Source organism: Coregonus lavaretus (assembly GCF_964263955.1).
Source record: "Coregonus lavaretus genome assembly, chromosome: 9".
In the NCBI taxonomy this organism is placed as follows: domain Eukaryota; kingdom Metazoa; phylum Chordata; class Actinopteri; order Salmoniformes; family Salmonidae; genus Coregonus; species Coregonus lavaretus.
Window position 1 is genome coordinate 17998601 of NC_139996.1, and position 25162 is coordinate 18023762.

Genomic DNA, 25162 nt, shown 5'->3' on the forward strand with positions numbered 1-25162 from the left:
GCTTTGGTGACAAAACGGATGGCACTGTGATAGACTACATCCAATTTGGTGAGTAGAGTGTTGGAGGCTATTTTGTAAATGACATCACCGAAGTCAAGGATCGGTAGGATAGTGGTCCTCTGTAGCTCAATTGGTAGAGCATGGCACTTTTAACGCCAGGGTAGTGGGTTCGATCCCCGGGACCACCCATACGTAAAAATGTATGCGCACATGACTGTAAGTCGCTTTGGATAAAAGCGTCTGCTAAATGGCATATTATATTATAGTCAGTTTTACGAGGGCATGTTTGGCAGCATGAGTGAAGGAGGCTTTGTTGCGAAATAGGAAGCCGATTCTAGATCTAACTTTTGATTGGAGATGCTTAATGTGAGTCTGGAAGGAGAGTTTACAGTCTAACCAGACACCTAGGTATTTGTAGTTGTCCACATACTCTAGGTCAGACCCGCCGAGAGTAGTGATTCTAGTCGGGTGGGCTGGTGCAAGCAGCATTCGGTTGAAGAGCATGCATTTAGTTTTACTAGTGTTTAAGAGCAGTTGGAGGCTACGGAAGGAGTGTTGTATGGCGTTGAAGCTCATTTGTCGTCCGCATAGAGGTGGATCCGAGCGTCACCAGCAGCAAGAGCGACATCATTGATATACACAGAGAATAGAGTCGGGCCCGAGAATTGAACCCAGTGGCACCCCCATAGAGACGGCCAGAGGTCCAGACAACAGGCCCTCCGATTTGACACATTGAACTCTATCTGATAAGTAGTTGGTGAACCAGGCGAGGCAGTCATTTGAGAAACCAAGGCTATTTAGTCTGCCAATAAGAATACAGAGTCGAAAGCCTTGGCCAGGTCGATGAAGGCGGCTGCGCAGTACTGTCTTTTATCGATCGCGGTTATAATATCGTTTAGGACCTTGAGCGTGGCTGAGGTGCACCCATGACCAGCTCGGAAACCGGATTGCATAGCGGAGAAGGTACGGTGGGAATCGAAATGGTTGGTGATCTGTTTTTTTATTTTTTGGGGGGGGGAATGGATCAGCTTAATATTGCAGATAGATTGTATCTTCTATCAATGTAATTGGTAATTGTCTGCATCACTTCCAATCCCCCATGTTTATTTTTTATTTTTTATATATATACTCCCCTTTATTACTTTTCAACCCCACCATCCTTTCCCTACTTGGAGTAAATTAGTGAACAACAATGCCCAGGCCTCTACTTCCGGTCTATACTTACTATCTACACCTTATGGACAGAGTTAATTTTACAATAATTCTATTATATATATATATATATATATATATATATATATATATATATATATATATATATATATATATATATATATATTTATTTATTTATTTTTGCTCCTGAACTTCTTCTACTCTCAACCTCTCCGATCATTTTCATGGTGTCCATCCGGTTTGCTTCTATATGGCATATCTTTCTAACTGTGCTCCTTCCCAAAAGCTCCCAACATACAACCTATATACTTATTATGGACACAGTATGCTTACATTATTAGCTATCTTTGTTTTTATTTGTTGTTATTTGTTATTAGTCCCATCCTTCAACTCTATTCAATACCTCCCATCTATCTCTTAACACCATCCATATAGGATTTCTATTTGCCATATATATTTCAACCGTACTGTGATGTTTTTAAAAAATTCTGAACCTTTCTATTCTCATTGCTTCTACAGATTGTGAATTAAAAATAAACATTTTTGATAAAAGTATTATTATATTATTGATTGACTATGACTTTTCAGATCACCCAGTAATGCTATCTGCAAGGTTAGTTCCAGGTAAATATTGCAATCCTTTAGCCATTCCTGGACCTGTGTCGAAAAATAAGCTACAAATGGACAGAACCAAAACAAATGATCTAATGATTCTGTCTCTTCACAGCAAAACCTGCAGAGCTGGGAAGATTGTATCCCCCATATAAATAACATTCTATTGGTAGCAAGAATTTTATATAATAATTTAAATTGAAACATTCTAATTTTTGAATCCGGTGTCGTTTTGCGTGTCAGTTCATAAACACTATGCCATGGGATCGGTACGTCAAAGATCTCTTCCCAACTATTTTGCAATCTATATGGGACGGCTGTCAATCCTTTGGTCCTTAAGTGAAACTGATATACTTTTTTATTTATCACAGTTTTCCTTAACCAATTATGTTCTTTAATGCAAGGCCGACAGACAAGTTCCTTACCTTCTCCCCCTTCCACTTTCCTCTTCCACTTTTGCGGTAAGGCTGCAATTATTTGGTTGTAATTTTGGGTAGAGCAGACATTTCCATATGTTTTTGTTAGCTGCATGTGTGACATAACTCCACCAGTCCTACCGATGATATCATTTACGAAGATTATACCTTTTTTAAACATTCTGTCAAAAAATAAAGGTTTTTTGTCAATTAGTATATTTGAATTTAACCACAATATTTGTTGCATTATTTGTTCTGTCGTTTCTGGAGGATTAAATTGAAATTGCAACCAACTTTCTATGGCTTGTTTTAGAAATAGTGACATTTGGGAGATTATTTCCTTTTCAAATAACTGAAAGTGAGAGGTTGTAATCTGAATAAAGGGAAAAAGGCCTTTCTTGAACATTGGGTGAGACAATCTTACTAATTTGCTTGAGAACCAGTTCGGATTTAAGTATAACTTTTGTATGACTGAAGCTTTTAGTGATAGGTCTAATGCTTTAATATTTAATAATTTCTGTCCTCCGAATTCATATTCATTATATAAATATGCTCTTTTAATTTTGTCTGGCTTGCCGTTCCAAATAAAATTGAATATATTTTTCTCATATAATTTAAAAAACTGTTCGCTAGGCGTAGGCAAGACCATAAGCAAATAGGTAAACTGGGATAATACTAAAGAGTTAATCAGGGTGATTTTTCCACAAATTGACAGGTATTTTCCTTTCCATGGTAGTAAGATCTTATCTATTTTTGCTAACTTTCTATTAAAATGTATTGAAGTGAGATCATTTATTTTCTTTGGGATATGTATTCCGAGTATATCCACATCACCATCAGACCATTTTATTGGTAAACTACATGGTAATGTAAAAATTGTATTTTTTAGTGATCCAATACGTAATATAGTACATTTGTCATAATTTGGTTGTAATCCAGAGAGGTTAGAAAATGTATCTAAATCCTCTATGAGGCTGTGGAGGGATTCTAGTTGTGGATTTAAAAGAAAACATGAATCATCAGCGTACAATGACACCTTTGTTTTTAAGCCCTGTATTTCTAATCCTCTGATATTATTATTGGATCTGATTTGAATAGCTAACATCTCGATGGCCACAATAAATAGATATGCCGATAGTGGACAACCTTGTTTCACTCCTCTTGACAGTTTAAAACTTTCTGAGAAATAGCCATTATTTACTATTTTACACCTAGGGTTACTATACATGATTTTGACCCATTTTATAAGAGATTCTCCTAAATTGAAATGCTCCAGGCATTTATATATAAACCCCAGTCGAACTTTATCAAATGCCTTTTCGAAGTCTGCTATGAATAGCAGGCCTGGTTTCCCATATTTTCCATAGTGTTCTATTGTTTCCAATACTTGCCTTATATTATCTCCAATGTATCTTCCATGTAAAAAACCTGTCTGAATAGAATGAATAATATCCGACAATACCTTTTTAATTCTATGCGCTATACATTTTGCTAGAATTTTTGCATCACAACACTGAAGTGTAAGGGGCCTCCAATTTTGTAAATGGACTGGATCTTTATATTTTCCACTTGTATCCTGTTTCAGTAATAATGAGATCAGACCTTCTTCTTGAGTGTCAGATAATCTACCATTTACATAGGAGTGGTTAAAACATGCTAATAACGGTCCGCTTAGTATATCAAAAAAGGTTTGGTATACCTCGACTGGTATGCCATCCAACCCTGGAGTTTTCCCGGATTTAAAGTCTTTAATTGCATCCAGAAGTTCCTCCTCTGTAATTTCACCTTCACATGAGTCTTTCTGTGTGGCTGTTAATTTGACATTATCAATAGAAAAGAAATCTCTACAATTAGCTTCAGTTAGAGGAGATGGAGGCGACTGAAAAGAAAACATATGCTTAAAGTACTTTGTTTCTTCCTTCAAAATATAATTTGGTGAATTATGGGTGACTCCATCAATTGTAACCAGTTTCATTAAGTTCTTTTTGGTAGCATTCCTATGTTGAAGATTAAAAAAGAATTTTGTGCATTTTTCCCCATATTCCATCCTGTTTGCTTTATTTTTATAATATATTACACTTGATCTTTCTTGAATAAGTTTCTCCATTTCTTTTTGTTTTTCCTCTAATTTATTCTGAGCCTCTATGTTACAGTTTTTATTGCCATCTATCTGTTCTGTTAGATTTTCTATTTCCTTTCTTAGTATAAACTATTTTGACCTAAATTGCTTTTGTTTTCGAGATGAGTACTGAATTGCATGGCCTCTAAAGGCACATTTAAAGGTGTCCCATACAATAAGGGGATTCGCTGTACCTATGTTATGTTGGAAAAAGTCAGTTATAAATTACTTTGTTCTAATTATGAATAAATTATCATCCAATAGGCTTTGATTAAATTTCCAATATCCTCGCCCACGTGGAAATTCAGTAAGAGTAATGTATATGCCTATTATATGATGGTCCGACCGCATTCTGTCCCCTATCAACACTTTTTTTACTTTTGGTGCCAACGAGAATGAGATAAGAAAGAAGTCAAGACGACTAGCTTGATTCAGTCTCCGCCATGTATATCTCACTAGATCAGTATATTTAAGCCTCCATATATCTACTAGTTCTAATGTATCCATGACATTCACAATTTCCTTAAGAGCATGTGGGTGATTGTTTGTGGTGTGATTTCCTTTACGGTCCATTGAACTATTTAAAACAGTATTATAATCCCCCACCATAATAATATTGTCTTGAGTTGCTTGCAGGCTTGATAATTTATTATATATATTGTCAAAGAATTGTGGATAATCATTATTTGGTCCGTAAAGGTTAATGAGCCATATCTGTTTATGGTCCAATAACATATTTAAAATAATCCATCTACCTTGCGTATCTATTTGGACAATTTGCACATTCGGATCGAAATTACTATTCATTAATATCATCACCCCTTTTGAATTTCTTTGCCCATGGGAGAAGTATATTCCCCCCCCCCCATTGTTTTTTCCACGCTACTTCATCTCGAATTGTTGAATGAGTTTCCTGTATACAATAGATATTATATTCCTTCTGGTGGGATTCTAAATGGTTGGTGATCTGTTTGTTAACTTGGCTTTCAAATACTTTCGAAAGGCAAGGCAGGATGGATATAGGTCTGTAACAGTTTGGATCTAGAGTGTCACCCCCTTTGAAGAGGGGGATGACCGCGGCAGCTTCCCAATCTCTGGGGATCTCAGACGTTACGAAAGAGAGGTTGAACAGGCTAGTAATAGGGGTTGCGACAATTTCGGCGGCTAATTTTAGAAAGAAAGGGTCCAGATTGTCTAGCCCAGCTGATTTGTAGGGGTCCAGATTTTTCAGCTCTTTCAGAACATCAGCTGTCTGAATTTGTGTGAAGGAGAAGCGGGGGGGGGCATGGTCAAGTTGCAGCGGAGGTAGTGGGGTAGTGGTAGCCAGGTGGAAAGCATGGCCAGCCGTAGCAAAATGCTTGTTGAAATTCTCGATTATTGTAGATTTATCGGTGGTGACAGTGTTTCCTAGCCTCAGTGCAGTGGGCAGTTGGGAGGTGCTCTTATTCTCCATGGACTTTACAGTGTCCCAAAACTTTTTGGAGTTAGTGCTACAGGATGCACATTTCTGTTTGAAAAAGCTAGCCTTTGCTTTCCTAACTGATTGTGTATATTTGTTCCTGACTTCCCTGAAAAGTTGCATATCACGGGGGCTGTTCGATGCTAATGCAGTACGCCACAGGATGTTTTTGTGCTGGTCAAGGGCAGTCAAGTCTGAGGAGAACCAGGGGCTATATCTGTCAATATGCCATTTAGCAGACGCTTTTATCCAAAGCGACTTACAGTCATGTGTGCATAATTTTTTTACATATGGGTGGTCCCGGGGATCGAACCCACTACCCTGGCGTTACAAGTGCCATGCTCTACCAATTGAGCTACAGAGGACCAGTTCTTAGTTCTGAATTTTTTGAATGGGGCATGCTTATTTAAGATGGAGAGGAAAGCACTTTTAAAGAACAACCAGGCATCCTCTACTGACGGAATGAGGTCAATATCCATCCAGGATACCCGGGCCAGGTCAATTAGAAAGGCCTGCTCGCTAAAGTGTTTTAGGGAGCGTTTGACAGTGATGAGGGGTGGTCGTTTGACCGCGGACCCATTATGGACGCAGGCAATAAGGCAGTGATTGCTGTGATCCTGGTTGAAGACAGCGGAGGTGTATTTAGAGGGTAGATTTGTCAGGATGATATCTATGAGGGTGCCCATGTTTACAGATTTAGGGTTGTACCTGGTAGGTTGCTTGATAATTTGTGTAAGATCGAGGGCATCTAGTTTAGATCGTAGCTTGGCCGGGGTGTTAAGCATATCCCAGTTTAGGTCACCAAGCAGTACGAACTCTGAGGATAGATTGGGGGCAATCAGTTCACATATGGTGTCCAGGGCACAGCTCGGGGCTGAGGGGGGTCTGTAGCAAGCGGCAACAGTGAGAGACTTATTTCTGGAAAGGTGGATTTTTAGAAGTAGACCCTCAAACTGTTTGGGCACAGACCTGGATAGTATGATAGAGCTCTGCAGGCTATCTCTACAGTAGATTGCAACCCCACCCTCTTTGGCAGTTCTATCGAGACGGAAAATGTTGTAGTTGGGGATGGACATTTCTGAATTTTTGGTGGCCTTCCTAAGCCAGGATTCAGACACTGCTAGAACATCAGGGTTGGCGGAGTGTGCTAACGCAGTGAATAACTCAAACTTAGGGAGGAGGCTTTGGATGTTAACGTGCAAGAAACCAAGGCTTTTACAGTTACAGAAGTCAACAAATGATAAAGCCTGGGGAGTAGGAGTGATACTGGGGGCTACAGGGCCTGGGTTAACCTCTACATCACCAGAGGAACAGAGGAGGAGTAGAATAAGGATACGGCTAAAGGCTTTAAGTACTGGTCTTCTAGTGCGTTGGGTACAGAGAAAAAAAGGGGCAGGTTTCCGGGCGTTGTAGAATAGATTCAGGGCATTATGTACAGACAAGGATATGGAAGGATATGAGTACAGTGGAGGTAAACCGAAGCGTTGGGTAACGATGAAAGAGATAGCATCACTGGAGGCACCGATTGAGTCGATCTCCGCGTGTATGGGGGGTGGGACAAAGGAGCTATCTAAGGCAGGTTGAGCTGGGCTGGGGGATCTACAGTGAAATAGTAAAATAAGAAATAACCGAAACAGCAATAAGCAAGGCGTATTGACATGGGAGAGAGGCATAAAGCAATCACAGGTGTTATTCGAGAGAGCTAAGACAACAGCTGGTAAAGGCGACAAAGTTTGGGCTGAGGCTAAACATAAACAGGATGTGGTACCGTATAAAGGAACAGTCCAGCAGGCATCAGCTGTATAGCTGAGTTATCATAAGATCCGGTGAACAGCAATAGGAGAGTTCAGATATTTATTGTCATTATATCCAAAATAATAGGAATAGCGTTGGGTGTTGCGCAATAGTATATCTTATACAATTGCACACAGTAGACTCAGTGTCCAATCCGAGGCACAAAAACATATGAAAACTATGAACTCATTACCTTGATGCTTTCTCTGATAAATCTAACGAGACCCTGCTGTAAATCAAGCAGCCAACAACAGATGATCAACATCAATTCGCTAGGGATATTAGACCTAACGTGGATCCAGGCACAACTGTCTTCCACAGCGTAACGAATGAGACACCAAAATATTCTGGACATTCTTCGAACACCTTTTTTCCAACACTTGGGCTGTTGTTGCATTGCATGCGCTATCACAACAGTTGTTCGTCACTTGACTGTCATTCAGAAAATTCCTTCCTTCACAGCGTAATTAAACAGCTTGACACCAAATGCGCAGCCTACAAGTATTATGCAAAATTATTGAAGAACCACGTTATTGACATTATCGTTTTAGGTTAAGTAGGCTTCAGAAAGGATTCACACCCCTTGATTTTTTCCACATTTTGTTCTGTTGCAGCCTGGATTTAAAATTGATTAAATTGAGATGTGTTTTGTCACTGGCCTACACACAATACCCAATAATGTCAAAGTGGAATTTTGTAAAAAAAAATTTAACGAATTAATTAAAAATGAAATGCTGAAATGTCTTGAGTCAACAAGTAATCAACCCCTTTGTTATGGCAAGCCTAAATAAATTCAGGAGTAAAAATTTGCCAACACGTCACATAATAAGTTGCACAGACTTTAACATGATTTTTGAATGACTACCTGACTACCTCATCTCTGTACCTCCCACATACAGATAATTGTAAGGTCCCTCATTTGAGCAGTGAATTTCAAATACAGATTCAACCACAAAGACCAGGGAGGTTTTCCAATGCCTCGCAAAGAAGAGCACCTATTGGTAGATGGGTCAAAAAATGTTTTGCAGACACTGAATATCAAGTTGAACATGGTAAAGTTATTAATTACACTTTGGATGGTGTATCAATACACCCATTCACTACAAAGATACAGGCGTCCTTCCTAACTCAATTGCCGGAGAGGATTTCACCATGAGGCCAATGGTGACTTTAAAACAGATACATAGTTTAATGGCTGCGATGGGCGAAAACTGAGGATGGATCAACAACATTGTAGGTTCTCCACAATACTAATCTAAATGAGAGTGAAAAGGAAGCCTGTACAGCAGGGTTCTTCAATTCCGGTCCTGGAGGGCCGAAACACCTCTGTTTTTCATCCTCTCCTTCTAATCAGGGGCTAATTCAGACCTGGGACACCAGGTGAGTGCAATTATCTACCAGGTAGAAATAAAAAACAGAAGTGTTTCGGCCCTCCAGGACCGGAATTGAAGAATCCTGCTGTACAGAATAAAAATATTCCAAAACATGCATCCTGTTTGCAACAAGGCACTTAAGTGGCAAAAACAAAAGTGGCAAAGCAATAAACTCTTTGTCCTGAATACAAAGTGTTATGTTTGGGGCAAATCCAATACATTACTGAGTACTACTCTCCATATTTTCAAGCATGGTGGTGGCTGCATCATGTTATGGGTATGCTTGTAATCGTTAAGGACTGGGTAGTTCAAAAAAGAAAAGGAAAAGGGGTATGAATACTTTCTGAAGGCACTGTAGATCCAGGATTCTTACAGGGTTTAAGTTCAATGTCTAATTTAACCGATTAATGCTTAAAATGTAACTGACAGCGTTTTAAGCAACATTAAATCTTATTAAAAATCTGTTCATATACACCCCCAGGAAGAATGGCATATATTTTTATTTATTTTTACATTTTCTGACAAGCGAGCACTTAGATATGGTAATTTTCACGTTTTCATAAATTCATAGAATGGTTGGGAATGAAGTATAGTAAGGCATTTGTGAAAAATCTATAGCAATATAGAGAGTGGGAAAGCGGCTGTGCGTTTGGACAATTAATAGACACTGCAGGAAATAAATAAAAACATTGGTCTTGTCCAGGACCGGGGTCTACACAGACCGGTGCGCCATAGCCAATGAGAGCTACAGTTGGCCTATATGCAAATAAGCCATTTGCCACACAGGCCTGCCATCATTCACTTTGAACTGAACTGTGTGTTTACAGGTAATAGCAACAGCGCGACTTTACAACACGCATTCACCAAAAGCCACAAAATACACCTGAATAGATTTCTGCAAAAATGTAAATACCCAGGGACATTTGGGAACTTCACAGTCCTATTGATCAAACAACCATGAAAAGGTAGGCTCTCTCTCCCGCAGTTGCTTATGCACATCAACAACAACAAGATCAACAACTAATGCTAGCCAGAACGAGATGAGCTAAAATCTCATCTAACATCTCAAACTTTTTCCCGCTAGTTGGCCGTCAAAATTGCACTGATAAACAATGGGGAATAGTAGCCTGCTCGTCCTTCTGCAGCTTGCCTGCCAGTGCATGCTTGTCCCAACCCCCATTTTGACAACTGAATGGGAACTTGCCTGCCCACCCATTTGATCGATGCCAAATACATTTGATTGACAACTAAGAGATATGCTAACTGTGAATCACAGTCGTTAAAGTTCAGCATAGCTAGCTAGCGAAGCGATTCATATTTCTTGCTAGCTAACCAAATGACACCTGAATCTTTAGCTGTAGCCACCAAAAAATGATACGAGGGGAAAAAGTCAGTCACTCACCCACTCCTCCAATGACATGCCATCCTCCCAGCAGATAGCTAGCAATTTTGGCTAGCTAGCTAACATTATGCTCCGTGTTTTTAGCTAAATAAATTAGCTAGCTACATAAATAGATAAAATAGCCCAGGGGTGTCAAACTCAAAATGAGCACACGGGCCAAATTAAAAAAATTAACAAATTTGCGGGACATTGTTTTATTTGAAAAAATATCGCCCTTTATAATTTCTACTTATGTACATAGGATGCTGTATATATTCCGGGCTCTGGCTGGGCCACTCAACTACATTCAGAGACTTGTCCCGAAGCCACTCCTGCATTGTCTTGGCTGTGTGCTTAGGGTCGTTGTCCTGTTGGAAGGTGAACCGTCACCCCAGTCTGAGGTCCTGATCGCTCTGGAGCAGGTTATCATCAAGGATCTCTGTACTATGCTCCGTTCATCTTTGCCTCGATCCTGACTAGTCTCCCAGTCCCTGCCGCTGAAAAACATCCCCACAGCATGATGCTACCACCACCATGCTTCACCGTAGGGATGGTGCCAGGTTTCCTCCAGATGTGACACTTGGCATTCAGGCCAAAGAATTCAATCTTGGTTTCATCAGACCAGAAAATCTTGTTTCTCATGGTCTGAGAGTCTTTAGGTGCCTTTTGGCAAACTCCAAGCGGGCTGTCATGTGCCTTTTACTGAGGAGTGGCTTCCGTCTGGCCACTCTACCATAAAGGCCTGATTTGTGGAGTGCTGCAGAGATGGTTGTCCTTCTGGAAGGTTCTCCCATCTCCACAGTGAAACGCTGTCAGAGTGACCATCGGGTTCTTGGTCACCTCCCTGACCAAGGCCCTTCTCCCCCGATTGCCCAGTTTGGCCAGGCTGCCAGCTCTAGGAAGAGTTGGTGTTTCCAAACTTCTTCCATTTAAGAATAAAATCAAATCATTTTTTATTACATTTACATTTACATTTTAGTCATTTAGCAGACGCTCTTATCCAGAGCGACTTACAGTCGGGAATCGAACCCACAACCCTGGCGTTGCAAACGCCATGCTCTATCAACTGAGCTACATCCCTGCCGGCCATTCCCTCCCCTACCCTGGACGACGCTGGGCCAATTGTGCGCCGCCCCATGGGCCTCCCGGTCGCGGCCGGCTGCGACAGAGCCTGGATTCGAACCAGGATCTCTAGTGGCACAGTTTGCACTGCGATGCAGTGCCTTAGACCACTGCGCCACTCAGGAGTACATTGGCCACATGCGCCGAATACAACAGGTGCAGACATTACAGTGAAATGCTTACTTACAGCCCTTAACCAACAGTGCATTTATTTTTTATAAAAAAGTAAAATAAAACAACAAAAAAGTGTTGAGAAAAAAAGAGCAGAAGTAAAATAAAATAACAGTAGGGAGGCTATATATACAGGGGGGTACCGGTGCAGAGTCAATGTTTGGGGGCACCGGCTAGTTGAGGTAATTGAAGTAATATGTACATGTGGGTAGAGTTAAAGTGACTATGCATAAATAATTAACAGAGTAGCAGCAGCGTAAAAAGATGGGGTGGGGCGGCAGTGCAAATAGTCTGGGTAGCCATGATTAGCTGTTCAGGAGTCTTATGGCTTGGGGGTAGAAGCTGTTGAGAAGTCTTTTGGACCTAGACTTGGCACTCCGGTACCGCTTGCCGTGCGGTAGCAGAGAGAACAGTCTATGACTAGGGTGGCTGGAGTCTTTGACAATTTTGAGGGCCTTCCTCTGACACCGCTTGGTATAGAGGTCCTGGATGGCAGGAAGCTTGGCCCCAGTGATGTACTGGGCCGTACGCACTACCCTCTGTAGTGCCTTGCGGTCGGAGGCCAAGCAGTTGCCATACCAGGCGGTGATGCAACCAGTCAGGATGCTCTCGATGGTGCAGCTGTAGCTCTCAACCTGTTCCACTACAGCCCGTCGATGAGAATGGGGGCGTACTCAGTCCTCTTTTTTTCCTGTAGTCCACAATCATCTCCTTTGTCTTGGTCACGTTGAGGGAGAGGTTGTTAGCCTGGCACCACACGGCCAGGTCTCTGACCTCCTCCCTATAGGCTGTCTCATCGTTGTCGGTGATCAGGCCTACCACTGTTGTGTGGTCGGCAAACTTAATGATGGTGTTGGAGTCGTGCCTGGCCATGCAGTCATGGGTGAACAGGGAGTACAGGAGGGGACTGAGCACGCACCCCTGAGGGGCCCCCGTGTTGAGGATTAGTGTGGCAGATGTGTTGTTACCTACCCTTACCACCTGGGGGCGGCCCGTCAGGAAGTCCAGGATCCAGTTGCAGAGGGAGGTGTTTAGTCCCAGGATCCTTAGCTTAGTGATGAGCTTTGAGGGCACTATGGTGTTGAATGCTGAGCTGTAGTCAATGAATAGCATTCTCACGTAGGTGTTCCTCTTGTCCAGGTGGGAAAGGGAAGTGTGGAGTGCAATAGAGATTGCATCATCTGTGGATCTGTTGGGGCGGTATGCAAATTGGAGTGGGTCTAGGGTTTCTGGGATAATGGTGTTGATGTGAGCCATGACCAGCCTTTCAAAGCACTTCATGGCTACAGACGTCAGTGCTACGGGTCGGTAGTCATTTAGGCAGGTTATCTTAGTGTCCTTGGGCACGGGGACTATGGTGGTCTGCTTGAAACATGTTGGTATTACAGACTCAGTCAGGGACATGTTGAAAATGTCAGTGAAGACACTTGCCAGTTGGTCAGCACATGCTCGGAGTACACGTCCTGGTAATCCGTCTGGCCCTGCGGCCTTGTGAATGTTGACCTGCTTAAAAGTCTTACTCACATCGGCTACGGAGAGCGTGATCACATAGTCATCCGGAACAGCTGGTGCTCTCATGCCTGATGATGGAGGCCACTGTGTTCTTGGGGATCTTCAATGCTGCAGAAATGTTGTGGTACCCTTCCCCAGATCTGTGCCTCGACACAATCCTGTCTCGGATCTCTATGGAAAATTCCTTCGACCTAATGGCTTGCTTTTTGCTTTGACATGCACTGTCAACTGTGGGACCTCATATAGACAGTTGTGTGCCTTTCCAAATCATGTCCAATCAATTGTATTGGACTCCAATCAAGTTGTAGAAACATCAAGGATGATCAATGGAAACAGGATGCACTGGAGCGCAATTTCGAGTCTCATATCAAAGGGTCTGAATACTTATGTAAATAAGGTATTTCTGTTTATAATTTGTAATACATTTGCAAAAATGTTTAAAAACCTGTTTTCACTCATTATGGGGTATTTGTGTGTAGATTGCTGAGGATTTTTTTATTTAATCAATTTTAGAATAAGGCTGTAACGTAACAAAATGTGGAAAAAGTCAAGGGGTCTGAATACTTTCCGAAGGCACTGTTTCTCCCTGGCATATTACATCATTTATGCAGCAGCATACAATACATTTTTGGACTCACCTTGTTGTGCTGTGCTCACTTGAACAGGAAGGTGGCGCGGCGGTCCTTCTTGTGGCCAAATTTTGTCATTAAACTTTGTCATCAAAGTCTGGCATTCTCTGGATTTATGGTGCTTAAGACAACTGGGAACTCTGAAAAAAACATGCTTGAATCATGACGTCAGTGATCTTCAGGTTGGAGCTCTAGAAAGAGGCCCGAGTTCCCGACTTGGAATTCCAAGTTGGATGACCGTTCAAAAAGTATTTTCCCAGTTGGAGCTCTTTTTTTCCCCCCGAGTTCCCAGTTGTCTTGAACTCCCTAAAGTCTGAGATTTCCCAATTCCGAGTTGCCAGTTGTTTTGAACGCGGCAGAAGTCATGCTGGATTGACAGCATGGCCAATGTATTCAGTCTTTTCTGGCCCATGGTGTTGCATGTGAATGTGTATCCTTTTAAGCTTGGAAAAAAGAGACCCTTAAACCCAGACCGCACACCCACTCCACTGAATAGCAGGCTAATGATTGCTTTGCAACGCTTGCAGTTAGCCACTGATTCCTTCCAAACCACTCTGTTGATTTTTGCAATTTCAAACTTGTTGTGTAATGTTTATGTCCAATGGCTGATGAGCACAGATACGTTTTATCTATAATTTCTCTTCATGTGAAGGATTTGCCAGTAGATTGTCGACTTGATTCATGATGATGACTGCTTGTCTTGCTTGCTAGCTAAGATTTTGAAAGTATGATGTTGACATGATCAGTCCAATCAAAGCTACGGTAGATATAACGTGATTTGACATCATTTTATCTGTGGCCAATGACCTTGAGGCTTCTTGGATGGGCACTTTAATGTAAATCTATGGCAGCACCCAGGGGGCTTGAATTTGAGCTCTCCCCGTTGATGTGTGGTCCTCTGTAGCTCAGCTGGTAGAGCACGGCGCTTGTAACGCCAAGGTAGTGGGTTCGATCCCCGGGACCACCCATACACAAAAATGTATGCACGCATGACTGTAAGTCGCTTTAGATAAAAGCGTCTGCTAAATGGCATATTTATTTTTGCAATGATGTAGTGTCCCCATGAGTGACAGAACACTGAGCCAATCACGGCACAACCAGAGAACATTACCAAACCCTACGCTCTGTATTTTCTGCTGGCTCCCCCACCAACACAGAAAGCACCGAGGTAGGCTGAAACACCTGCATTTTGGAGCTGCCTTAATCAAGAAAGCAAGAAAGAGACCATGTTTGTACGGGGCTTTATTAATTCAATCATTATTATTATTTTTTTTACAAACTGATATGTGACACATATGAATGCCAAAATAACATGCAAAAAACAAAAACCTTTTAGCGCCTGGCTACACAGACGCTCGTTGACGAGCGATAGCAGTGTGGGTGCAATGATTGAATAACATGTACAGTACCAGTCAAAAGTTTGGACACACCTACTCATTCAAGGGTTTCTCTTTATTTTTACTATTTTCTACATTGTAGAATAATAGTGAAGGCATCAAAACTATGAAATAACATATGGTATCATGTAGTAACCAAAAAAAAGTGTTCAACAAATAAAAATATATTTTATATTCAAATAGCCACCCTTTGCCTTGATGACAGCTTTACCCATTCGGTCTAACAAATAATGCCTTATTACCAACGCAGTATTGTACAGCTTTGACAGTGATGGTAATGGTGACGCTTGGCTTGCACTTGCAAATTCAGCACATTCTATAATAGAATTGTATTATTTGACGTGTCAAATTAAAAGCTTATTTGACGAGTCAAATAGTGTTATTTGACGTGTATTTTTTTTGACACGCAAATACACAAACGGCGTTCCATAAATACGAGTGATAGTGTAATCTATGTGTAATAACTACTTTTAAAATTATGAACGTGTTAAATTATTATGTGACATGCAGTCATATTCAGGTGCTGATTGGTCAACAAGCTTATTTGACACGTCAAATAGCATAATTTCACTTGTATCTTTTTTGACACGCTAAGACCCAAATGGTGTTCCATATCAAATAGTATTATTTGACGTGTATCTTTTTTGACACGCAAAGACCCAAACGGCGTTCCATAGTCAAGCACCCAAGCTAACTGGCTTAAATTGGCAAACTTGCTAGCTACTTCCAGACACAAATGAGAGAACACCTCACTGACCATTTTAATCGCCCTAGCAGAGCTGGTGGCTGTTTTCATGTTATCTAGAGCGTTGGTGACAAACTGCTGCTGGCAACAATTTAATAACTATTTTTTGCTGATGTTTACTGACACCAGTCATATTCAAAGGGTTTTGCGCCTTCGTAAAGCCATCAGTTATTCTGCGCTCTGGCACACTCAGACGAGAGTGCTCTGGAATCGGAGTAGATAGCCAGAGTGAATTTACTCAGATAGGCACTACAAATGTAACGAAATTACGGTGCCTGTTGCTACACCCAAATTATCAACATACTGGACTCATAACTAAGTTGTATTTACATATGCTATGAAACATCTGCAGGCCCACTGCGTATAGCCTATTAGTTAAGAAACTTAATAGCCTACATATAATAGTCGAAAAGAACATGACACTTACCCGTACTTGCAGTTACCGCATACAAAGTGTTTGCACAAGTGTAAGTTGTCGCACTGGAGACACTCTCTAGGTGAGCTTTGACAGACTCGTAGTGAAGTCTTAGCAACAATAACACTGTCCTGGCTCATAACACGACCCGAAGCCTTTTCTTTGCCTTCACTGATGGCATATTTTCCGCTGTCACGAAGTATTTCAAGTAGAACCTCATCTGCAACAGGGAACTTTTGACCAACGATCTGGTCAAGCTGCTTGAATTCCAAACATCCTTGATTTCCACAGATAATTGTTGTAATATATTGAGACACTACAGACGACATCTTGTTATGGTAGGCACCTGGTATTTTTATGCTCATCACCTCACCCTAAATTGGTAAGTCGTCCTTTCTACTTCTGGAGAAACGAAATGTATAGTCAAAGCATATGCCCTTTAAAGTTAAATCCGTGCTATCTGGGATTGTTGGGACGTCCCTATTCCATCGAAGTTGACGTATAAAATGGTTAAGGGTAGGGTTAAGGTTAGGGTGGAGGTTAATGTTTTGGGTAGGGACGTCCCAAGGAAGGATCTAAGATGGCTGACCTTAAAGTTACCTCTACTTTCGACATGAACAATTTGGCATTTGTTGAAAATTCAGTCCTCTCTTCTGTTGATATGATTAACATAAGATTTTGCCTGACATGGACACCTCTGCTGTTTATTCAACTGTGTTGTATGTAAAACAAGAAATAAGTAAATTGATAAAAAAAAGGTAAGCGCAAGTGTATTCACTCAGAAAAAATATAATTATAATGATTCAGGAAGATGTTATTCTTTTTGTTATTCACTATGGATAATATATTAACAAGATGATAAATTCAATCAAAAATATTTGTAATTTTGGTATAGAATTCTGGAATTTCTGTGTGTGTATAAAGTATTCTGCAAGGTTTTCCCAAAAATCTATCACAGATTTACATTCATAGAACAGGTGTGTAAGATTTTCACTTTTTTGCAGAAAAAGCAGATATCATCAATATCAACAAATGTGGACAACAGAATTACATGGATATATCTTCTGTAGAATCTTAAAGTGCACTTCCTTAAATTCATTTGGTATATAATATTTGTAAGGCATCAACCAAGCTTTTTTCCAGACAATGTCAGGAATAAGCATGTTCCAAAAAACATTTCCTCTAGGCGTAAGTTAGTTCCGTGAATGGAAAATGTGTCTTATGTATTTGTTACAACAAGATTTCTCAAGTAAGCCCACGCCTTCCAAGCAGAGTTCTGCTTGTCTCGCTTGCTAGCTAAGATTTTGAAGGTATGATGTTGACATGATCAGTCCAGTCAAAGCTACGGTAGATATAACGTGATTTGACGTCATTTTATCTGTGGCCAATGACCTTGAGCCTTCTTGGATGGGCACTTCTAATGTAACTCTATGGCAGCACATTTACATTTTAGTCATTTAGCAGACGCTCTTATCCAGAGTGACTTACAGTTAGTGAGTGCATACATTTTTCATACTGGCCCCCCGTGGGAAACGAACCCACAACCCTGGCGTTGCAAGCGCCATGCTCTACCAACTGAGCTACATGGGGCTTTAATTTTCGAGCTCTCCCTGTAGGTTTTGCGGATGACGTAGTGTCCCAATGAGTGACAGAACACTGAGCCAATCACGGCGCAACTAGAGAACATTACCAACCCCTACCCTCTGTATTTTCCGCTGGCTGCCCCACCACCACAGAAAGCACTGAGCTAGGCTGAAACACCTGCATTTTGGAGCTGCCTTACTCAAGAAAGAAAAAAAGAGACCATGTTTGCAAACTGATATGTGACATGTATTATTGCCAAAATAACATGCAAAACAGGCACACAAATATTTTGTTTAAAAACAAATTTTGTTTAGCTAAACCACCTGCCCTGAATGATGGGACGCCACTCTACCGCATACAAAGTATCTGCTCAGGTGTAAGTTGTTGCACTGAAGACACTCACCAGGAGAACTTTGACAGACTCGTAGTGAAGTCTTAGCAACAATAACACTGTCCTGGCTCATAACACGACCCGAAGCCTTTTCTGTGCCTTCACTGATGGCATATTTTCCGCTGTCACAAAGTATTCCAAGTAGGACCTCCTCTGCAACAGTGAACCTTTGACCAACGATCTGGTCAAGCTGCTTGAAGTCCAAACATCCTTGATTTCCACAGATAATTTTTTTTGTACATATTGAGAAACTACAGACGACATCTTGTTACTGTAGGCACCTGGTATCTTTTAAGTGATAATGCCAGAGAAGCCGGTGTTTGGAGGATATATTGGCACGGGTGTTGTTAGGCCCGAGACGAAGTCAATATATCCTCCAGACACCGGCTTCGAGGGCATTATCACTTTTATACAACGGGTTACCAACATATTCAAATAATGATTGACATATTCTCATTAAAAACATTATTTTGATTAATTTATTCATACTATTTCATCCTTCCACAAGATATAGTCCCGACACAAATCTAGGGTTGCTAGAGACGCGACCCAGTCGTTCAGTCTTTTTTGTTCTTTATTTATGGACGCGACCTAGTCGTTCGTTCTAAATATTCCATTGTCATACTGGCTGGCAACGTTCTCATCCCTTGCTTGCTAGCTAGCCAACTATGGCTAACTTACAGTCACGTCAAAAAGTGCAGCAAGAATAACAGCAAAGTAGCTGCATTTGCATTTGTTTAAACTGTTTTCTAGTGACATTTATTTGGAGACATCCATAACAATGAGCTAATGAGGCGCGATTTCGCCTGGCATAGAAAATGTGCTCACTCGTCAGGACACTGTTGTTCAAAGGAGCTAGCCAACAACACAGTTACAGTAACACAATCACTTCAAACTGAAGCTGGAAAGACTGCAAATTAGCTGCATTTCGTTTGACCTTTTTTCAATTGAATTTTATTTGTATATATCCATAAAAATTATGCCAGCTGATTCATGATTTCGACTGGCTGAGAAACGCTGCCTGTCTGTCTGTCTCGTCCTGACACGTTCATTACTATGGGACACCAGGAGATCGAATTTGAATATTGAAACAATGTTGCAAATGTTGGAGAGACAGACAGCAAGGTTTATACAAATCTCTGCTGTTGAAAACGAAATGTCTAAAAGAAATGTGAGATAATGTCTAGATGCTTTTTATAGTGGAGATCAAGTTTATAAATTGCCTGGTTGGGCTAATGAGACAGTGGATTGCGCATTCAGATGGAACAGAGTAAATAGGCATTTTAATGTCATAGATTTAGCCGGTGGCAACTTGTAGAATAGACACTGGCTGGAATGCGGTTTTAACCAATCAGCATTCAGGATTAGACCCACCCGTTGTAAAAATGCTCATAACCTCACCCTAAATTCTTTGGTCGTCTGTCCCACTTCTGGAGAAACAAAACTGAAAGTCAAAGCTCATGCCCTTTAACGTCATAGATTTAGAGGTGGCAACTTGTGGAATAGACACCGGCTGGAATGTGGTTTTAACAAATCAGCATTCAGGATTAGACCCACCAGTTGTAAAAATGCTCATAACCTCACCCTATATTCTTTGGTCGTCACTTCTGGAGAAACAAAACTAAGTCAAAGCTCATGCCCTATCTGGGATTGTTGGGACGTCCCTATCCCATTTTAAAATGGTTACGGGTAGGGTTAGGATTAGGTGAAGGTTATGGTTAAGGTTAGGGTAAGGGTGGAGGTTAGGGTTTTGGGTAGGGACCTCCCTAGGAAGGATCTAAGATGGCTGACCTTAAAGTTACCTCTGCTTTTAACATGAACAATTTGGCATTTGTTGAAAATTCACTCCTCTCTTCTGTTGATATGATTAACATAAGATTTTGCCTTACATGGACCCCTCTGCTTTTTATTCAACTGTGTTATGTAAAGCATGAAATAAGTACATTGATGTAACAATACTAATCGTCACACGATGGCACTACAGTATTGCAAAGAACACACTACAACTTTTGTTACAATATACAGTTGAAGTCGGAAGCTTACGTACACTTAGGTTGGAGTCATTAAAACTCGTTTTTCAACCACTCCACAATTTTTTTTTAACAAACTATAGTTTTGGCAAGTCGGTTAGGACATCTACTTTGTGCATGACAAGTAATTTTTCCAACAATTGTTTACAGACAGATTATTTCACTTATAATTCACTGTATCACAATTCCAGTGGGTCAGAAGTTTACATACACTAAGTTGACTGTGCCTTTAAACAGCTTGGAAAACTCCAGAAAATGATGTCATGGCTATAGAAGCTTCTGATAGGCTAATTGACATCATTTGAGTCAATTGAAGGTGTACCTGTGGATGTATTTCAAGGCCTACCTTCAAACTCAGTGCCTCTTTGCTTGACATCATGGGAAAATCAAAATAAATCAGTCAAGACCTCAGAAAAATAATTGTAGACCTCCACAAGTCTGGTTCATCCTTGGGAGCAATTTCCAAATGCCTGAAGGTACCACATTCATCTGTACAAACAATAGTACGCAAGTATAAACACCATGGGACCATGCAGCCGTCATACCGCTCAGGAAGGAGACGCGTTCTGTCTCCTAGAGATGAACTTACTTTGGTGCGAAAAGTACAAATCAATTCCAGAACAACAGCAAAGGACCTTGTGAAGATGCTGGAGGAAACAGGTACAAAAGTATATATATCCACAGTAAAACAAGTCCGATATCGACATAACCTGAAAGGCCTCTCAGCAAGGAAGAAGCCACTGCTCCAAAACCGGCATAAAAAAACCAGACTACGGTTTGCAACTGCACATGGGGACAAAGATCATACTTTTTGGAGAAATGTCCTCTGGTCTGATGAAACAAAAATAGAACTGTTTGGCCATAATGACCATTGTTATGTTTGGAGGAAAAAGGGGGCAGCTTGCAAGCCGAAGAACACCATCCCAACCGTGAAGCACGGGGGTGGCAGCATCATGCTGTGGGGGTGCTTTGCTGCAGGAGGGACTGGTGCACTTCACAAAATAGATGGCATCATGAGGAAGGAAAATTATGTGGATATATTGAAGCAACATCTCAAGACATCAGTCAGGAAGTTAAAGCTTGGTCGCAAATGGGTTTTCCAAATGGACAATGACCCCAAGCATACTTCCAAATTTGTGGCAAAATGGCTTAAGGACAACAAAGTCAAGGTATTGGAGTGGCCATCACAAAGCCCTGACCTCAATCCTATAGGAAATGTGTGGGCAGAACTGAAAAAGTGTGTGCAAGCAAGGAGGCCTACAAACCTGACTCAGTTACACCAGCTCTGTCAGGAGGAATGGGCCAAAATTCACCCAACTTATTGTGGGAAGCTTGTGGAAGGCTACCCGAAACGTTTGACCCAAGTTAAACAATTTAAAGGCAATGATACCAAATACTCATTGAGTGTATGTAAACGTTTGACCCATTGGGAATGTGATGAAAGAAATAAAAGCTGAAATAAATCATTCTCTCTACTATTATTCTGACATTTCACATTCTTAAAATAAAGTGGTGATCCTAACTGACCTAAGACAGGGAATTTTTACTAGGATTAAATGTCAGGAATTGTGAAAAACTGAGTTTAAATGTATTTGGCTAAGGTGTATGTAAACTTCCAACTTCAAAAGTACTGTCTGTCATACTGGTATAACTGTTATAATAAAATAGGATACTTTATGTGGGAACCTTTTATGGCTACATAGTTTTATTTGGAGTACCCTTCCCTACATTTCTCCCATTTACAATTTGTATTTCAAGCAATCATTTTAAAAACATCAACCATCAACCATGGAAGAGAATGGTTAGTCAGTAGGCCTAACGGGTAGCATAAAAAGAGGGCCTATAGAGAGAGTAAATGGAGGTGATGTTACCTGAGCTGTGTATGAGTCAGCTTTTAAAGTTACAAATACAGAAAACCCTCCTTGGTATAACCTACTGCATTGCAAATTCATAATCATACTTGTATTACAGTAATGATGAACATTATGATAATTGCAATTTACAAGATATTTTGTTGGCCTATAGAAACCCAGGTCCATAGTTTCTCCTTCAGGCAGGTTAACTTTTCAGGAGACACCTGCTGTAGGAGAGAGTGGGTTAAGTTGTGCCATTTGTTACATTCAGCATCACTCCATCAAGGGAAATATAGTATTCTTTCTAACAAAGATAACTACATATATTTCAGGATGTTGTGTATCCCTGGAAATAATCAGAATTCATGTAAACATGACAGTTTTGAAAACATAGCGTGTCCAAAAAAGTGGTCTCTTGGCACAACTTACCCCAGGTATTGGGTAAGTTAAGCCACCTACAAATGTCTGTACTAAATGAAATATTACCACTACCTTTTTAAAACCATGTCTATCTTTATTTCCACCCCACTCTTCCCTATAGTAGCCTCCGACACTGGCCAGCTTTGCTTCTGAATGCCCCAGCATCAGCCCAGCATGTCAAAGAAACCAGAGTACGCTGCAGAGATAATTCTCTCTCCTGCTTAATTTTTAATGCTAAGATCTTGTACTGGGTGCTAGTGGGTAGTAATGTGCTATTTTGAACTGTATTTGTGATCGTGCGAAGGTCCTCTGCCAACAGCATGACACAGCCGGCTACTGCTGTAGGGGCCCAGTCCCAGTCCTCAACTGCTAGTGTGTTTGAGGAGTATGTGGGAGTCACCATTGAAACTGGTTCATTTGAATATGGAGCAGCACTAAACTCTACGCCAGACTTTTAAATATGGGCTAACCGCTAGAGAATAAGGAACTTATGATAATGGCATTTATGCTACCCCTTGATTTGTGTGCATTTAATGGTGCAGAAACTATTCTAATGTTCTTTCTTAAAATATTGAAAATAGTTTTTAGCTTTTAGCTTTTCATGTTAGCTTAGGTCCTATACCCATTTTCCTCAGAAAACATTTAGCTTGCGAATGAGATGTAAATAGTGAAGTATGTCCTGTAACACAATGACCAATGACAGATGCTTGTAGTGCCACTGACAATGTGCACAGTGCTCATGTTATCACAAGAGTACAAGGCCACTTCAGACTGAATTTTTTTTTTTTTTACTGAGTTACAGCTCATATGGAAATCAGTCAATTGAAATAAATAAATGAGGCCCTAATCTATGGATTTCACGACTGGGAATACAGACATGCATCTGCTGGACACAGATCCTTGCGACATGGGGCCGTGCATTATCATGCTGAAACATGGTGATGGTGGCAGATGAATGGCATGACAATGGGCCTCAGGATCTCATCATGGTATCTCTGTGCATTCAAATTGCCATCGATAAAATGTAATTGTGTTCGTTGTCCGTAGCTTATGCCTGCTCATACCATAACACCACCGCGGGGCACTCTGTTCACAGCGTTGACATCAGCAAACCACTCACCCACACTACGCCATACACTCTGTCTGCTATCTGCCCGGTACAGTTCAAACCAGGATTAATCTGTGAAGAGCACACTTCTCCAGCGTGCCAGTGGCCATCGAAGGTGAGCATTTGTCGGTTACGACGCCGAACTGCAGTCAGGCCAAGACCCCGGTGAGGACGACGAGCATGCAGATGAGTTTCCCTGAGACGGTTTCTGACAGTTTTTGTAGAAATTCTTTGGTTGTGCCAACCCACAGTTTCATAAACTGTCTGTGTGGATGGTCTCAGATGATCCCACAGGTGAAGAAGCCGGATGTGGAGGTCCTGGGCTGGCGTGGTCACACATGGTCTGCGGTTATGAGGCCGGTTGGACATACTGCCAAGTTCTCTAAAACGACATTGGTAGAGAAATTAACATTAAATTCTCTGCCAACAGCTCTGGTGGACATTCCTGCAGTCAGCATGCCAATTGCACACTCCCTCAAAACTTGACACATCTGTGGCATTGTGTTGTGTGACAAAACTGCACATTTTAGAGTGGCCTTTTATTTTCCCCAGCACAAGGTGTACCTATGTAATGATCATGCTGTTTAATCAGCTTCTTGATATGCCACACCTGTCAGGTGGATGGATTATCTTGACAAAGGAGAAATGCTCACTAACAGGGAAGTAAACAATTGTGCACAAAATGAGAGAAATAAACTTTTGTGCATATGGAAAATTTCTGGGATCTTTTATTTCAGCTCATGGGACCAACACTTTACATGTTGCGTTTATATTTTTGTTCAGTGTATTTCCTTTATTAGACAGAAAAACCTTTGAGGAACAGCCCTCAGAGCTCTAAAAGTTGCTAAGATGTTATATGCCAAATACAGTTCTATACATAAAAGTGCAATGTCACAATGGATAAGCAGTATCTTCATTATTTAAAGGTAGACTCAGCGAAATTACATTGCCACGAGCAGCACCGCAGATATTGAGATGAGCGAGATGCAAGACTTCGCTCTTACACAAGAATTTGCTCATTAATTAATTTGTCTCGGTTCCTACTGCACTTGCTCATATCATAGGATCTGAAATGAGAATGCAACAGTACAGAACATAGTTCAAAGTTCCTCTAAAAGATTTTCAAAGGCACTTTCACATGTACATACTACAGATGTACATGGACACAAATAAAGACCAGTCAACAGGCAAGACACCACTGCTAACTGTGGATAATGGCATATAGAAAGACAGCACAGATTCAACAGGCTCATGTTCATTAGGACACTTTTGCAAAACGGAAAACAAAATGAGCGTTTCTTATTGGGGTAGTCCCTCCCTGTTTGTTCGTTTTCTTCCATTTGGTGTCTAATGAATACGACCCAAGTTTGGGTGGGACACCTGCAAATTCCGTGGCTCTGTTCATTGGACCTTTACATTTCTCCAACCGTTGTACTAAAAATCCCATTAAATTCTAAC

The 25162-nt window shown here is 41.0% G+C and overlaps 1 protein-coding gene across 1 annotated transcript in view; it reads right to left on the reverse strand.

The window, feature by feature from the left end:
* LOC311134932 (protein mono-ADP-ribosyltransferase PARP12-like) overlaps positions 1-16647 on the reverse strand; it is a gene marked incomplete at both ends in the record, with an annotated part of 51864 nt that extends 35217 nt beyond the window's left edge. Inside the window, 1 exon segment of the mRNA XM_084168698.1 lies at positions 16331-16647. Within this exon segment, the coding sequence (XP_084024824.1) occupies positions 16331-16647 (317 nt within the window).
* Between the last annotated feature and the right edge of the window lie 8515 nt (positions 16648-25162).